This window comes from Excalfactoria chinensis, chromosome 4 (genome assembly GCF_039878825.1).
Source record: "Excalfactoria chinensis isolate bCotChi1 chromosome 4, bCotChi1.hap2, whole genome shotgun sequence".
NCBI lineage: Eukaryota > Metazoa > Chordata > Aves > Galliformes > Phasianidae > Excalfactoria > Excalfactoria chinensis.
The window spans coordinates 1,532,694-1,551,172 of record NC_092828.1 but is presented as its reverse complement, the minus strand read 5'-3'; the positions used below and the strand labels follow the sequence as shown (position 1 = coordinate 1,551,172).

General features: G+C 42.7%; 1 protein-coding gene across 1 annotated transcript in view; it reads right to left on the bottom strand.

Moving 5' to 3' along the window:
- Nucleotides 1-18,479, bottom strand: part of ALMS1 (ALMS1 centrosome and basal body associated protein) — a 47,418-nt gene that overhangs the window by 11,996 nt on the left and 16,943 nt on the right. The window contains exons 7-12 of the mRNA XM_072335712.1: nucleotides 15,773-17,314; nucleotides 14,735-14,865; nucleotides 7,688-9,425; nucleotides 6,257-6,367; nucleotides 4,794-4,964; nucleotides 1,059-2,236 (exon numbers count right to left, since the gene is read on the bottom strand). Coding sequence (XP_072191813.1) covers nucleotides 1,059-2,236; nucleotides 4,794-4,964; nucleotides 6,257-6,367; nucleotides 7,688-9,425; nucleotides 14,735-14,865; nucleotides 15,773-17,314 — 4,871 coding nt within the window. The remainder of the gene's footprint in view (nucleotides 1-1,058; nucleotides 2,237-4,793; nucleotides 4,965-6,256; nucleotides 6,368-7,687; nucleotides 9,426-14,734; nucleotides 14,866-15,772; nucleotides 17,315-18,479) is intronic.

The window sequence follows — 18,479 nt, the reverse complement described above, 5'->3', positions numbered from 1 at the left end:
TGGGCTCAATGCTACCTTCAAGGTCTGGGAACAACGAGCTTTAATTCTCATTTAAGAATGACTGGAACCTGTCATCTCATGGGTGATTTTAGCAGCCAAAGACTAGAGGCTGCTTTTATGGTCCGAACAGACACTGAACAAATAGCTTTAACAGGCATAATGCAATAAAATCATCTCTGAAACAATTCCTAGCCTTGAAAAATTCTGTTTTCCCTCAGACTTGACACAAGAGTTTTAGCTGTTAGTATACGGAAACACCAACTTCTTTCAGTGAAATCCATCACTAACAATGGCACTATTACTTTCTTCTGCCCAAAATGTGAAGAAAGCTATTTCCTACTTTCAGTATTAACATTAATCACTGAACACCAACACATTTCCTTACTACAATCATTAAATCCATACCAAGGAAGCGTGTAAACAGGAGGGGGAACAGCTGTTTACAAGGGTGGATAGCGATAGGACAAGGAGGAATGGTTTTAAACTGAGACATGGAAGGTTTAGGTTGGATCTTAGGAGCTAAGTTTTGCACCCAGATGGTGGTAACACACTGGAACAAGTTGCCCAAGGAGGTTGTGGATGCCCCATCCCTGCAGGCATTCGAGGAACCTCAGATATTCAAGCGACCCCTGCACACAAAAGGAGGGTTGAAACCAGATGATCATCGTGATCCTTTCCAAGCCAGGCCATTCTATGATTCGATGAAGGTCCCCTTTCAGGAAGCTAGCATTCATTTCTTCTAAGGGGCCATGGAAAAACACAACCAAAGTCTTCTTCCATCAGCTCTGAAACAGTTTTACGGCAGAGCTTTTGTCTAGAAGGCTTTAATTTGATATGCTTAAAACTGCCAAATATTTTAGTGGATAATCTTGGTGATAAGTGGACAGTTGGACTGGATGACCTTAGAGGTCTTTTCTAACTTCCTATGGTAGAATCATAGAATCACCAAGCAAGATTTATGGGAAATTTTAAGTGCTTCTCCAAACAACAAACCTTATTACTGTATAGTTTAAGAGCAGTTGTGGAGATGCATCACAATTGCCTTTTAGGATACATACCTGTGTCTCTTTCTGTTTCCTGTGTCTCTCAGAAGTAACCTTTGGATGTTTTACCCCCCTCACTCTGCTGTCTTCCTCGTCCCACTTTTCAGAGCGGCTTTTCTGCTGGTGGATGGTACAATAGAGCTGGGAGAGTCTTGGTGACACCCGCACCCTTCTGTGTCCAAAAGCCCTGACCAGTCTGGCAGTGTCAATGGTGGAAACAGAACTGCTCACCTCAGTCTGAGTTGTAGTATCTATATCTGTTTGTGTTACTGCATCTGATTCTGAGATGGCGGAACTGACAGTGGTGCAGAGATCTTTACTAAGTCTTCTCTCTGAGCAAGTGTCACTAGAAGTGTCCAGATACTGCTGGTGCTCTGAAATTTCATGCGTCTGGATGGTAACTTTCTCTTCTGACCTATTTTTCCTAAGCTCAACAAAGCTTCTTTCATGACAGTTGATACGTGGCCTCTCTTTAACACGTGCAGCATGAGGCTCCAAGGTACTTTCAGCCATGCTCTTCTCTAGCAGTCTTCTTTTCTCCTGTTCTTTCACCTCATTTGTTTCTTCAGAAGCATTCCTTTCTGCTTTTGCTGATATCAGTGTATACCTAACGGGGTTCTGAAGGACCCTGGCCAATCGATCGAGGCGTTCAACAAGGGTCAGCTCACCATTATGCTGGAATTCATGCTGCTGGTACCTCTTCTGGCGCTCCAAAAACTTAACCCAGAGTTCATCTAAGCTACCAGCAGAACGGGTTCTGTGTCTCGGGGGCAGGTCTTTGACCACATTCTCACCAAGGTGACTCGTTTGGCTACAAGCTGCCGTTTGTTCTGCTTCTCTTCCTCCTGGCTGAAGCAATTCCTCTCCTAGTGCTTCATTATGCAAAGATGTATCAACGTTTAGATCCTCATTCTTGCTATAATCTGCTTCTGCAGTGAGCGGGAAGAACTCACGTTTGCCATCTTTCTTATGGTGGGCAGAGAAAACACGTCTATGTCGATGCGCCTTCTTCCAATTCCGAACAAGAGTGCTGGAAGGAATCCCAGCGTGTCCCACACCAGAAGAGTCCTCTGAGAGCTCACTGTGGGACAAGAGGTAGTTCTCGCGCATGGGCACTGGATGATGGAGGTAGAACTGTGCAGACTTGAAGACTGAGCGAGTGGTGTTCACCGACTTTAAATGATGACTGCCTTCTAGAAGAGAAGAAAACCCTTTAGCTTTGGTCCTCTACAGGGAAGCATGAAGCAAACAGCAATTCTTAAACAGGGTCATTTTCACCCTAACGCTCCCATTCTCAAAACATAACTAACTTTTCTATCATTTGCTAGAAGGAATCCAAGAGAATGTCGTATCCAGCTCAGTCTGAGAGGATGCTGAATTTATTTATCCAGATCAAAATTTGGTTAAAGCCATTATTTATATTCATGGAAACTCAAGACAAGCAACCACAGCTCAGCGTGCTTCTCAGATAAATACCCAGGATGTACAAGTGCTGCCAAAGGCTACACCTAAACATTATTTCTTAATTCAGAGAAACACAACATATGAGACAACCAATACCATCTCCTCTACAGCTCTGGAAGCTTCTCTGATAGAATACCAAGACCTATTTCTGCTTTGCTTTCAAGCTCAGTTAACACATTATAGGACCAAGTAGTGGTGAATTCCCTCCCCTGAATATGCTGCTACCTGAAATTAGAGGACGACATGCAGAAACCCAATTATAGACCCATTTTAAAAGATATATATTAAGCATGCATGCGGTACATACTAGCAGAGAAGCACTCCAAGCCAATTTTAAAGCCATTTGCTATAAACTGTAAAAGCCATGATATTTTATTAGAAGACATTTCACGTTATGTCCTTAGTACAATGGGAGTTGTATAATGATCTAAAAAGAAAGTAGGAACAATAGTTGCTAGTGCCAGAATAACTTCTCAAGTTCCTCTGCTTCCAGCAATGTTATTTCATGCCACTTTAGCCATGCACGCAGTTTAAAGCTGCATTATAAAGTACTAACAGCTTTAATTTAAATTGTAAAAGTTAATACAAAATAGAACAGCCCATTTACTAACGGTAACGTCAGTGATTAGGCAATGGTGAGCTGTCAGCAAATGCATGTCAAGCTCCATTACTGGCATAAATCTCACCCAAATTACTTTTCCCTCACTACCATTTCTAAGTTCTTCCCTTCTACCCCCAAACGTTTGGTTGTTGTTTTCAGCAATCTCTTCTTGTTTTACTCCTTCTGCTACTGGAGCAAAAACACCAAACTGGAACCCAAGTCTTCTTCTGTTTCATAGAATCATAGAATGTTTATTTAGCTTTGCCATGGAGTCAGCAAGAATCCCACAGCCAAGCTTCTCCCTGCCCCACTGAGAAACCTGCCTTACATGGGCAATAGCATGCCAGACCCAACCTCATTAACTCTGAAATCAGAGGAGTTTGCCTTTGCATACAAAGTCAGCTTCCATGGGTTTCAAGCCCTGGAACGTGTCCAGAGAAGGGCAACGAATCTTGTGAGGGGTCTGGAGCACAAGTCTTATGAGGAATGGCTCAGGGAGCTGAAATTGTTTAGCTGGGGAGGTGGTGGAGTCGGCATCCCTGGCAGTGCTCAAAAGGCATCTGGATAAGGAGCTAGGAGATATGGTTTAGAGGTTTTCTGTAGGTATGGTAAAGGGAGGACGATTGGACTACATGATCTTGTAGGTCCTTTCCAACCTTGTGATTCGATGACTTTATTCATCTTCTGGTTTTGGGCTCTCCAAAAATACAATGCGGGACTTTGCCCATAAGATTAAGAACTCTGTCATTCAGAATCCATTGCGTCTTTCATACGGTTCTACTCCCATCCATCACTAACAGCCATAATTACACCGCCTTCTAGCAATTTGCTCACTCTGTTTAATTTAGCAAGTAGTGCTGTAAGTGCTGGACTGTGCACAATGAGCACCTTCCCTTATAATTCATAGCTATATCTAGGAGAGATAGCAAAAAATATGCAATTTTCTTTTTACAGCTCCTTCTGTCCAGCAAGGAGACACAATCCACAAACACAACAAAAAGCCCCCAAAAAGACCCATGGCAAAACTCAAAAGCCACTGGATGAGATTGAGTACAAAAGGAGCATTCGTCAGGATTAATTCTAGTTACAATCGTGAGACACCACATTAAATCATCGTTTAGCTCAGTGTAATTTCATCCTGTCAGTGTTCCAACAATGAGAGATTGCCTTCAAGTAGTCTGCTAGAGTATCAACTCTGACCTTCATCCCTCAGGAGCACCATCCAACAAGGTTAATGGAGGAAAGGAAGAATGAGATAGCCAAATCCAATTAAAACTGAGTTAAATACACTTGTTACAGAGATACGCTGCTATCTGGTGATGTCACAGAGCGTCTGTGCGAAGGAACAAAACTGCTATCCAATACACAGATTTACTCCAAGAGCTTTTATTTACCAAGGAATTTCTGTTGTTTGCTGCATGTGCATCTTAGGATCATAGAATCACCAAGGTTGGAAGAGACCTAAAAGATCATCCAGTCCAACCATTCACCTATTACCAATAGCTCCCACTAAACCATGTCCCCCTCGGTGACTCCACCACCTTCCTGGGCAGTCCATTCCAGTGCCTCTCTTCCATATTTAGCACTTCACAGCCAGCAAAAGACCAAAAATCACAGATCCTAAAACGCAGCTTTTTTGCTCTTATTAATTTCACATGTATGAAAAGGCACGTTAGAAAAGCTACCTGGGGCACCTTCCTGTGCTATCGTTTGCTCTTCAGCCCAAGCAAGCTTGGGCTTGGCCCTCTTACAGTAGACTCCTTCCTTATGCTTGATAGCTGTACTGTCTGGAGGCTTATCATCCTGCACGCCAAGCACATGTGCTGGAAGCCCAGAGGGAAGAGCATCATTTGATCCTGCAGAAAAAAAAGAGGGCAATAATTACAAGTAAGAAGAGGAAACATGAAAAATGGAGACAGAAATGATACGGCAAAGTTGTCTGAAAGAAAGCCTGTTACACAAGTATCAGTGCAGCATCTTATCAGCCATGGTGATACCTAGAGAGCAGTTCTAATGACTAATAAAGCAGTGGGTGCTACAATATTGTTTTCCATGAATCCTGGTGACAAGGTTTTACTGTGAGACAAATTTTACCTATCCCATTAATGGGAAGGAAAGAACATGGGAAACTCAGCACCAGACAAGTCGCCAGGAAGCCAGACACAGGACTCGAAACTCCTGCTCAAATTCCAATTCCAGACATTTTCGCTGACTGATGTAAACATGTATTTTCTGAGCCTCGAATAGCAAAGGAGAACAACTACAAGACAAGAGCAGGTCTGCATAACCTCTAAACAAGAACTCAAGACAGCAGCAGAGTTCTCCGAGTACTGCTGTCTCCTAAACGTTAGAAACCTAAAATGGCCCCTGACTGATTTATCATTCTTGTCAACACCACCTGGTTACAAACAGCAGACTTCACTTAATTTCCTTCAGCTGCTACTCAGAGCTGCGAATCCGAGCTGCAGCAGGGAGCTTAAAAACAACTCCATATTTATTTTAATTCCACTGTGCGTTTTCTAGAGCCTTGCACCATCTCATACGCATGTAGGATTTTTATAGCCAGCATCTTACGTTCTACAAAACAACAGACTCGCATCACGTTTCCTTCTCTCCTTTAAACCACGTTACAACAGAATCACTGCAAGGAGGTAATGAGCAGAGGGACTTGATCACAAGCACAACCTCCTGCTACAACAGCTAACCTGTACACCTACCATTGCTGCTGCTGCACCAACCTATTTCCCTGAAGGGTGTCTGACAGGAACTGGACAGCTTTCTATGTCAAAAAGTTCTGCCTGAAAGCAATGCAAGTCCTGTAAGGCTTAAGCAATGTGGTTATTACATATAGAACAGGACTAAGGAACAGGAGGTAAAGCAGAAATTGACTTATCCCAACTGATTCTTTTTGTCATTAACTGAAAAGTGCTTCTTACAGGGAGATCTGTGGATGGGGGAAAGAGGCGAGTTGCATTTTAAACCACAATTACAAATTACATTGCTTATAGAAGCTGTTCCTACAGCAGAATCTCCTAACATGGAGGACAGAAATTCAGTACTGAGGAAGTGATTATTGGAAATAAACCACAGCCGTTGCCTCACATTTAGGAAACTTAAGGTAAGTGAGTGCTTGAGTGAGAGCTCTCACCGCTGTTTCCTGATCCAGGAAGAGAAGTTTTGGCTCCTGCTTTTAGATATGGAACATAATACATCTCAGTACTTCCAGAAGGTTTATATGGCAGCAGTAATGGCTGACCTGCTGGGGTGGAAAGCAAAGCAATTAACAGAAGTCAGGATTCAATCCTTTTAATGCAACTGATGGTAAAAGCAACAAAAAGGAATGGAATCGTTCACAGCAGTAAATCTGGAGAAACAGCATATTCTTCAGGAAAACAAACTGCAACTGATAAAGACTGACTGCCAATTAGATTGGCAAAGTCGCTTACTTGCAACTCAGATGCCCACATAGCCTCCACTGACCCACGCTTAATGCAATCATTTTAAATGAATATGGATATCTGGCTCTCAAGTCAATAAATACAGAGTGTCATGAGAACATCAGCAAATGCTTGGACCATAATATTAGCTGACTTCTGACAGAGAAGAAAATGAGTGATGGAATAGCTGACACATTTGTGTATTCTGATGTAATTAAGTAATTAGTTCTCAACTCATTATCTTAAACACCTTGGGTATAGAGAAAGAAATCCTGGATTACAGAGAAAAATATATCTACGTGCATCAGTACTACACATCAACATGGAAAGAACACTGGAACATCCGTATTCAACTCTTTGAAAGGGTAGATAACAGCAGGACAAGGGGAAATGGTTTCAAGTGGAAGGAGGGAAGATTTAGGTTGGATATGAGGGGCAAGTTCTGTACTGTGAGAGTGGTGAGGTGCTGAACAGCTGCCCAGAGAGACTGTGGATGCCCCATCCATCCCTGGAGGTGTTCAAGGCCAGGTTGGATGGGGCCCTGAGCAGCCTGGTCTGGTATTAAATGTGGAGGTTGGTGGCCCTGCCTGTGGCAGGGGGGCTGCAGCTTGATGATCCTTGAGGTCCCTTCCAACCCCAGTCATTCTGTGACTCTATGATTCCTATTCCTCCAACAACAGACTTTAAAATCCCTGCACATTCTCTTTTGTTCTAGGTATTTTATTCTGAAGTAGCAGGGCTCACCCTTCCCTCTTTGCTTTCATACAACGTTGATTAGAGAGCAGATCAGTAATCAGACGCTTCCCTTATTAAGCTGTAAGCACTGAACCAAATCAGTCATCTAACACTATAAAGCCATATAGCTTTCCTGATCCAGGCCCATCCACAACAGATTCAGTTCCAGATTAAGTTAAAATGAACCACAACCAAACAGATACAGCCTCCCTACAAACAGGAACGCAAACCTCGAGGCTTTGTTTCATAAGAACCTGAAATAGCGATATTAAAACTATCTCAAGAATGTAACTTCCACAAAATGTTTGGGTTTTCTTGTTTGTATGGTTGGTTTTTAGTACCCATCAATACCTCACAGCCGTACAGATGGAAGATGACATAGGAATACATGACACTGATTTGCTCACCACCCTGCCTTGGAAAAGAGGAAATCCTGTTAAGACATGAAGTTGTATTTTGGGGGAATCCTTTTGCTTTCTGGGTCGAAGACTGATGGGCAGAACTTTCGTCATGTGAATTAACATAGATCTCTGCTGAAAAGGTTGTTTTCCCAGGGCTTTCTGTTGTTATCTGAGTGGTAGCATCAGAAGTGCTTTTCCTGCTCTTTGCAGGATCTGTGCAGTTGCAGATATTCTTCAGGCTACGACCCCCTGAACTCACAGCCTGCAGTTTCTCGCTGCCATTCAAAGGCAGCTCTTGCCCTGCTGTGCTTGGAACAGAGGAAAACACAGAGCAGGGTTCTGCTGAAGGCACTGGGAAAGATGAGCAGCTCCAATCTTCTGGGATAAGGTCAGCAGTGGGTAATTTAGGAACGGCTTCTAATAAAGTTTCTGGTGTTTTTAAAGGCACTGGTTGAGAATTAACTTCAAGTTTATCCCCCAAACTCATCTCATTTTCAGTATTCAAGTCCCTGTGCAGCTCTGAGTTATTACATTTTGGGGAAAGAGTTATGTGGACACAAGACAGCACTTTCTTAACGGGTGATGAAGGAGACACAGTGGATAAAATCTCATCTGGAGATGAATGCTGAGATGCACCAATTTGCTCTCCAGAAACTTCTTTTTGAATGGGAGGCACTGCATCAGAAGGACATTTCTCTTCTTCCAGCAGCTTACCATGGTCCTTTGGCAAATCAGTCTGTATAGCTGGATCAGAACCTTCTAAGCTCTCATGCAGTTGGACATGGCTGGTAGGGCTGCTTTTCTCCTTCTGATAAGAGCTTCTAGAATGAGGCTCATGAAGCCCCTTCATACCTTGACTAAATCTTCTCTCGCAGTCAAGCCCCAGGAGTCTGGCGCTATACTTGCCCAATTCAGTCACATCTTGAGATGAGGCATCAAGATGTTTTGCACTAAGGGTCTGTCTCTCATCAGCATAAACGGTTACAGACTCCTGATCTGACAAAAAGTCTGTTTCTTGACCAGCTCCAGCTCTGTTACCGTCAGGAGAGACATCATGAAACCTGTCTTTGTCAGCAGTAAATGCAGTTTCATTAGATCGTGAGCCAGCAAGAGCTGGACTTGAATGAGGACAGGTCTCAGATCTCTCCCAATGCTGTTTGTCACGGCTCTGTTCCTCAGCAGTAGCTGAATCTATCTCCAAAGGCATTATCCCATCAAGATCATCTCCACTAGAAAAGCCATCGAGTACCACGGAAGATAACGGTGATTGAAAACGCTTTCGGGATGAGAAGGTGATAGATGTAATTTGCTTAGACATCTCCTCAGAGCACTTTGGAAAAGATAGCTTCTTCTGTGCTGGTGAAGGGACTTTTCCTGTTAGTGCATCAGAAGCGGCTGCAAAGCTCATCACACGCCTGTCCTGCTGCTTTTGCAATGGCAGCTGAAGGCCAACACAGTCAGAATGGCTACTTGCAACAGCCTGATGTTGGCTGCAGGTAGGAGGTTCAGCAGTACTTAAGGATTTCAGCTGGGTATTCTTCAGTAGACAACTATCTGAAAGTTCAGCTCTATACAATGGCACAACGTGTTGCAAGCTTGGCATTAAAAGCTCCTTAGTCTTGAAGGCCTGTGTTTGGCTGTCAGAATGAAATCTCTTGTCACTTGAAGCTTTGGAATGCTCTTTGTCTGCTTCTTGATTACAGCTATACACAGAAGCAGCCTCTGAACTGTAACTCCGTGTACCCTGAAAAACACAGAAGATCTCATATGGGTTACAAGGATGACTTTCTGTTCTCACCAAAGTCAGAACCTCAGAATTCAAAGAAAGATCAGCGCTATCAGGAATCAAAAGTCTGTATTACAAATGAGCACACGCTTCCTCTTGGATTCATTTCTTAAGGCAACCAATAAATCTCTTTTCTTTTGCTTCTAAGTGCTAGCAAATTAGAAAGCAGTCGTTTTTGTTTACCACTGAGTGATGCTGACAAGTACCTACAAGCCTAATTAGCCTAACAGATACAGAACCTTTTGGTTTTGCAACCTATAAAGCTGAGTTATAGGCGTCACCTCTGTTGTATTTTATTGTGTCAAAGCATTCTACCTATGGACCCGCTTCATATACAGCTGGACGCTTAGAATAAGCCCAGTTCATAAAACACCAGGAATAATGACTGCCTTACGAATGCATATTTGTTCACTGTGTTAAAATGGATTTAGAGACACACACACACATATTTCAATGATCACCTTTTTAATTAAAATAACGTATCAATTAGCTACATGCTCACAGAAACACTTAGGTTAGAAGAGACTGGAAGTCTCCAGGCCAATCTCCTGCTCAAAATAAGGCGACATTCAGCATTGAAACAGGATGCTGAGGGACTTATCATTCGAATTTAATGGAGCTCTAAGGAGAGGGGTTTTATACACAACTTTACCTGCAGCCTTCACATTCCTGATGGAAGGCAACCCTTCATAACTCCATGGAGAAACCTACATAATGCAGAATCCCACATACTTGCTTCCAGTCACAAGGAACCAAACTGTGATGCTAAATGTTGGCAACCTCCAAGAAATCAGTTTGCAGTCACAGGCTAACAAACTCAGGTTTGGAGTAGAGCCCAACTCCATGCAATCAAAGCATTGTGCTGTGACATTTTAAGGTGACAGGAACAGGCCTGGATGTGACATTTTGTTATGCCCTATCACAATACAAAACAGTGCTTTGCGTAAAGGTTTCCTCTCAAATCGTTCCAACTCTAGCATTCATGAACTGGAACTAAAGCGAAAGGAATTCTGTTACATGGGAACAAGAGGGAAGAAAAGAAAGGTGCTCTTTGGAAAGCATGAGAATATCTAATTAGAAAAGCTTCACTTCTCCCTAATTGCTATATTTCTCTTTTCCTGTAAAATAAGCATGCCAATTTCCTTTTCAGACAAGAACTGCAATAGATCTTTCTATTTTTTACCACCACCACTCGCTGCTGACAACTAAGATATGATTTAAAACAATCAGACCCTTTATTTGCCTATATTTATTTGCCTACTAGAAGGCAAGTGATGCCTTGTAAAACCTCACCCACTTTCAAGTGGAAATCGTTTTCATACTCCCATCAGAACAGACACAAACATGCATTACCTGCTCATGGTCACCCAAGAAGCTGAAGCTAATAATTCACTTTTGTTCTAACTTCTTCCCTTGTTTTCTTGCCGACCTTCTTTAACCATCTGCAGCACAATCTCCAGTCATCACTGCTTTATATTCTCCTCTACCTCAAAGCTCACTGCCACCAACATCATCAACAGTGTATTGAATCAAGTAAAACAAACTGAAGGAACGTAGGCTATAGTTTCACAGCAGAATCAGATAAATAAACAGAAACAAAAAACACACCCTACTTCTGGTATACTCCTCGCATGGTATTGTCTCTCAGCTACCTGTTAATGAGGCAGACAATTGTGTTGTATTACTGGCACTGCAGCTAAGGGGAGAATTCCCAGGGTATGCTTCTCAGTTACAGCCTCTGCTCTCAAAGGAACCTGTGCTGCTTTCTGGCATCTCAAAATGAAATATGATTTCTCTACATCTTCTTGAGATAAAGCATTAAATATACCAAACAGAGAGAGAAGGTATGAAGGGCTCAGCAGGTGGCTGCAGGTACTTGAGAAACAAAGAAATGTGTCTAAATCCATTGATGAAATCTGAACATGATTTCAACACACATTACAAAGAGTGGTTACTAACAAAGAACTTCCATCACCTGCAGAGACCAATAAGATGGACAAACAAAACACGACCCTCTCCCTGTGGCTGGCTGACATCTCCCATTGCCTGGCTTCCCGTAGCTCCTTCTCCCCATGGATCAAACAGGACTTAAAGATGGACAGGACAGAAGGAGCTCCAAAATGCTGGAAAAAGCTGAAGTTCACTTCAGCCTATAGTCTAAGGAGAATTTCTTAAGTGTGGGCATCCTTTTATTAACTTATCACTATCTGCACTTCCTTAATTTCACCTGTCATTCAAAATTACAGGATTTCCACTGAGGTGCAGCCAGCCAATCTGAGATAAGCGTACTGACAACAAGATGGTTCTGATGAGCTTATTTTAATTGAATATAGAAGTGTATATATGTATATATATATATATATATATATCCTACTGATGGGAACAACTGCTGAAACTGCAGAGTAGATTTCATTAATGAATTATTGCAACACAGGTCACAGAATCATAGAATGGCTTGGGTTGAAAAGGACCACAATGATCATCTGGTTCCAACCCCCTGCTATGTGCAGAGTTGCCAACCACCAAACCAGGCTGCCCAGAGTCACATCCAGCCTGGCCTTGAATGCCTGCAGGGATGGGGCATCCATTATTCTTGCATGGGCATCCATCATTCTTCCAGAGCAATACATTTCTGTGGCCTTGTCTATACAAAAGAAGTATGTTAGCTTATTTGAGCCCCTGTATTTCTTGTAGCTGACAATGAGCAACCATAGAAGCGCACAAGGACAAAGAGCAGGTCTGTGTCAGGGCAGGAGTTCTCCCTGGACAATCTCTTCCCTAAACCACATAGCAATTCAACTGCCTGAACGCAGCAACTCCTACTACCAAAAGCAACAGAAGTTGTGATAAACTCATCTTCCCAAGCCTTTCACATGTTTTATTGTGCTCCTTATGTGTCATCTTTCCAAAAAAGATCTGTTTGGCATATGATCCATAAGAGAACACGGTGCAAATTTAGAGCTACAACTCAGTGAACTTCCTGAAAAAAAAAATAATATAAAAGTAAGTACAAGGAGTGGAAAAATACAGTATATAGTGGAAGAATACAGTATCCAAAGGGAGAACACAAGGGAGAGCCACTTGACATCCATATCAATACAGGTGGAGTTAAAGGATCCTTAATTTAGAGGGACAAAAAGAACACTGTTAGTGTGTTGAAGGCTCACTCATCCAACAGCATCTCCAAAGCCCTCAGTCCAAACTGAGAACCCCGAACTTACACAAAAAGTGCAGGAAGAGGGTTAGACTGGAAGGACAATACTCCTTCAACAGAATGGAGGTTCCATCTGGCTACAGAAATCCAACAGTAATCTCTCCATAGGCAGCTCTCTGCATCCATCACAGTACTGGAAAGATAAGCTTATAAAGAGACATTAGAATATCCTATGTGCCACATCTCCAGACAGCCCAAAATGTAACACATTTTAGGCCCCTTCATATAACAACTGCAGTGAATGCATCTTCATGCTTTAGCTCCTGTGATACTCTCCCAAAGAAACCCAATGCACTACACTTTCCCTTTCCTTGAGCAGCCAGTTACAAATCAACACAAAATGGAGTCGGTACGAAACATAGGAAAAAGGCCTTATGTCACAAGTTCTATGTTTGCCATCCATCCCTAAGCATCCCTGCCAAGTCTTAGTGGTCAATATACAGGCAGAACAGCATGAGTATTTCTCATCTAGCGTATAATGGGAGAGCTATAAAGTCAATAGTTTTACAGGAGAGAAAGCAAAGCAAGCAATTCAGATTTCGAGTTACAGCCGCGAGCATTGCTTGCTATCCAAAATGCATCCTTCAAAAGCAAATGTTGTTTTTGTGCTCCTGTTCGGGGGCAGTATTCAGTGCATGTTTGGAGCCTGCCTATGTGCATATGTCCCAGTCACCTCTCGGAAACACTCTGCTCAACCAGAACTTGAGAAATCACAGCACTTTCTTTTTAGAGCATCTGTTATTTAACACATCAGAAGTGACAAACAGCTATCGAGAAGACACTCAACTACCCCAAAAGTACAAAGGAACGTTTGAAGAACTCCCCCAAGCTGTCCTGCTCTTTCCTTGCACTTTTTGTAGGCAAGCTTCATGAGTTTCCCGCTAGAAACAATAAAACATCATGGTGGTAGATTACATGAATTGTCACCTATAGAACTGAGAAGCAGAGCCTAAACTTCCTAAAAGGAACACTCATCGTAAGCCTGTATCAGAAGCACTAAAAAAAGACGATGCTCTGACAAAGGAATTGTTCACATGAATGCTGGGAACACTTTGCCTTTCAGAGTCTCTAAAGTTTAGGAGAAGGAAAGCATTCTTTTATACTCCTTGTTTTGTTCGAGTCAACGCATTGTCAGCTCCATTCTAAATTCAGCAGAACAGCTTCCACTCAATTCATAGTAGATTATTTGGTCAGCAATCAAAACCGGCTGCCTTTTTTCCAGCTAAATAGTTTTCTTTTCAACAATCTATTTTTTGCAGTGACACTGTTATGCTTAGAGGGAAAAATACACTCGTATCTAATCTAGCGTAACAAAAAAAGAGCTACCTTCATTCTGCAAATTCAAAACTACTTTGGATTTCAAATTAAAGCCGTTGTAAAAACACTTCCAAGATCGAATCAGAAAGCACTGCAGTCGACCTAAAGTGATTTCTTGGAGGCTTGGTTTGCAAAAAGCAACATTCATTTTGTCTTATTCTGAATTTGGATAAAACAACACACAGCCAACATGGAGTCAGATAGGTAGAATTGCCCCAACCTTCTTTTGAACTATCCATTCTCTCTTCTACTAACTCAGGGTTCTCTATGCTGCATAACATGAATAGATCATCCAACTGCTATTCATTTTATACAAAGTGTTTTACAGTCAGGGTAGCAAAGCACTGGAACAGATTGCTCAGAGAGGTGGTAGGTGCCCCATCCCTGCAGACATTCAAGGTCAGGCTGGATGGGGCTCTGAGCACCTGACGGAGCTGCAGACATCCCTGTTCCATGCAGGGGAGTTGGACTAGTTGGCTTTTAAAGGTCTTATCCAACTCCAACCATTCTACGATTCTACTTCATACAGGATCCTAAAACACAGACAGGAACTCACTGATCCAAGCCCAAAGAAGAAACAAGTTCACCCACTAAATGGTGCTCTCAATAGTTTGCATTTCGCTCCCTACCCGTCCACCTTTAAAAACACTGCAAAAATACAATTCATCACTGTAAGCCGAAAGACTTCACCACTTAAATACTCTTCTCCAGAGCAGATGGTTTGTCTCCCTTTTACCTTGGTTTGTCCAGACTTCTTGGCACTCAGAAGCAGTTCTGCCTTTATTTCCTCTATCCTTTGTCGGTCCTCTTCATTCAAGTCCAACACAGCTTCCTGAGATCGGCTGGCCAGCTTTAGTTTCACCCATGCTACACACAAAAACATCAAAACAGAAAGCAGATTGCTTTTCATTTCATAACTTAAAAATCAAAAGCACGCTATGCGTTTCTAATAGCCATGACAAAGAGCAGTAATCAAAGAGCAGTTTCAATGTACAAAATACATTACTGGGCACACTAACCAAGAACATGATTTGAAAATGGAACTTCTGAGCATTTATTTGTAATGATGGGTCAAGGAACTACTGCCTGGTTCCGACATCTTTACAGTCCTTGACTCAAACCAACACTATCTTACACAATCCCTTCCCAGCCACTTAACCTAGCACATTTCTAAGAGCTATGTGGACAAAACCACAGTATCAACATTGACAAGAGAAGAAGGTATTCAAATTGGTAAAGTCAAATGCTATCCCATTCTATTATCATAGAATCACACAGTGGCCTGGGTTGAAAAGGACCACCACGATCATCTGGTTCCAACCCCCTGCTATGTGCAGGGTTGTCAACCAGCAGACCAGGCTGCCCAGAGCCACATCCAGCCTGGCCTTGAATGCCTGCAGGGATGGGGCATCCACAGCCTCCTTGGGCAACCTGTTTTAGTGTGACACCACCCTCTGGGTGAAAATCTTCCTCCTAATATCCAACCTAAACTGAGACAGGGGAAGTTTAAAACCATTCCCAATTATCCTCCATAGAAAGACTAAGAGACATTGATCATTAAGCCTTGTCCCATTAAAGCTTCTTAACAACATATTGCAATGTAAAGATCTTTCAAGACAGTGGAACAGACTCAGATGACATCAGAGATTCTCTTATGACCACCATATTCCTTCATTTCAAAGGCATTTCAAAGCAATCTCTTAAACATACACCTAAACTGAAGGGTTGCCATTCTGATACAACGTTTGCTAAAACACAGCTGAGCTGTTATTACCTCGTGTTTTCCACTCCTCTTCATCGGCACTCTTCAGAATTGGCGTTGCAGGCATCAGAGGTGATCCATTCCTCAGAAGGCTTTTGACACGGGCAGCCAAAGAGTCTGCACTGCTACTGCCATCACTCTCTTGAAGGCCTCCTGCCTTGCTTCCAGCTGCACTTGGTTTTGACAACACACTCTGGAAGCCTCCTGGGACATCAGTGGTGCTGCCTAAAGTCTCTGAAGGATCCCCTAGAAGGTTTTTGACATGGGCAGTTAGTGAATCCCCACTGCTACCGCCGTCGCCGTCTTGCACGCCTCCTGTTTTGCTTCCAGCTGCACTTGTTTTTGACATCGTGCTCCGGAAGCCTCCTGAGATATCAGCAGTGCTGCCCAGAGATATCAAAGGATTCCCCAGAAGGTTTTTGACATGGGCAGCTAACGAATCTCCACTGCTACTGCCACTGCTTTCTCGTATGTCTCCTGCCGTGCTTACGGCAACATCAGCTTTAGATAACTTGTTCCGGAAGCTTCCTGGGACATCGATGATACTTCCTCGAGGCTCTGATGGAGGAGGTTTCTCTAACTCTGAAGGTCTTTTGGTGCTGAGTTCACTATTTGCATTGCTTTGAGCAACAGCCACAACAGCAGGTAAGTTTCTGTCTGTAGTTATGCTGCTACAGCCTTCTGGCTCAGACCTTCCCACGGATTTTCCTGTCCTAAACTCTCCGGTCATCTCCACCCCTTCACGGCTGCACAAGCCGACATCAAAAGAATGTTCCCATTTTAAATCATCTTTGCAAGAATCCATAGGCTTTGTTATTGATCCCTCTTGGATACTTCTTTGGCTCATACTCTCAGCCCATGACACGGCCTTCTGAAACTGAGGGACGCTTTCTTTCACTAACTTGGAATCCTTGGTGTCATCCTCCTTTTCAGTCTGCACTGGGGAAGATTCAGTTTCTTTAGAAGATGCATTGGAAAAGACAAGGTCACGCCAGCTGCCAGCTATGTTCTCTGCCTCCGCCAGAAGTTTACGGATTTCTTGCAATGTACCAGATCCAAGCAGAGAATCACTTTCTTGACCCTTATTTTTCTCACTCTCTGCACTTGAAGTCAGTGACCCTCTCTCCTTTTCATCTTTAACTCCAGCCAAAGAACTGGCAGTCCATCTCTGTGAGCTGCCACTCACATCCTTTGATTCCTTTTTATCTAGCAGACCCTGAACACTTTTTGCAACAAGCATGGGGCTCTCTCTGTTAGAAAGGCAATCAGGTGGAACAGTCTGCAGGTGCTGGCTTGGCTCAGCCGGTTTGGAGACAGCGGAACATTCTGTCTCTCGTTGTGTGGAAAGAGGAGAAGTTACCTCTACTTTGTGGCACATCATAGTGCACTGACTCACGGGTTTTGCTCCAAAAGGTAGTGAGAAGCGGGGAGAGAGTTCTCTGGGTGAAAAAGTATCAGAATCGGTTCCCGAATTCATTGGAATAGAAATACTGGCAGTGGAAGTGTCAGAGTTGAAACTCGTTTGTACAACGTCAACTGCTGCCAGCAATTCACCTACAAAGAAACAGAAGATGCTTTTAAGTTGGAAGCTCTGGGATATAGCCACATCAGTAAAGACTCCTTTTGCTTGAACCAAAGGGCTTGTGGAGGAAAGGAAGAATTACAAATATTGGGACAACACTTCCATGAGAACAGTCTACTGAAAGAAAGCTGTTGGACCATGATAAATACCAAAGACTACAGAACTGGACTCTAATAACTTGACCACAGATATTAAACATCCTTAGTTAAGTGACATAATGATGTCTTTACATCTAAATGAACACTTGGATTATAAAAGCATCCCTGCAAGATACAGGAGCAATGTGGGATAGCGTTTCCAAAATGCCACGCAGTACAGATAACTTTGTTTATTACAGCTGGTTGAAAAAGGTCCTAAAGCAGCCAGGATGAACATTTAACATTTGGATACGTAATGCCTAATTGCTCTGTAGAAATGAGCTTAAGTGCAAACAGTGTTCTTAAATCCATGCAGGCATGCTCACAACAGAGACCAGCCAGCTCCAAACAGCCGCCTGCTATTTTGCTTGTTTCAAACACTACTTTGTTTCGTGTCCCAGTCACTGACATTTTTAAGTGCATTCAGCAGCCCAGACAACTCTGCCCCTGAACCTATTGTCAGGTTGTTTCAGTTGCCAAATCTCTGCTTAAAGAAGGAAACAATAATAACAGAAAATAAGCAAGCCCAACAACAGGCTTAAGAAAGATGAACTTAATCACTTCTGATCAGAAAGTTGGGTCAACACAGGGTATTTGAAAAGTCACTGCTGTTTAAAGGGCTAGACAGGCATTTGTTGTAAAGAGGCTGCAGGTCTTTTATTCCCCACTGAATACAAGGTGCAAATACCAAACAATACGCCAAGGAATACATACATTTTAAGTACTTGCAATACACATTTTAATGACATAGTACATGGGCATGCTACAGAAGAACATCTTAACCTTAGCTTTTCTTCATACAGAAACAAGTCAACACTTAAGTCGGCATGGCAAGAGGTCCTGTTAAAAAGTGCAACAGTGGAGCATGTCACTGCCATTCATAAATTACCTCCATACCACCTGATGACCCTGGTGTCTTCAACAGGCACAAGGGACAGATTCTTTGCTAACAGGTTATAATATTCATAGAGTCACAGAATCACAGAATGGCATGGGTTGA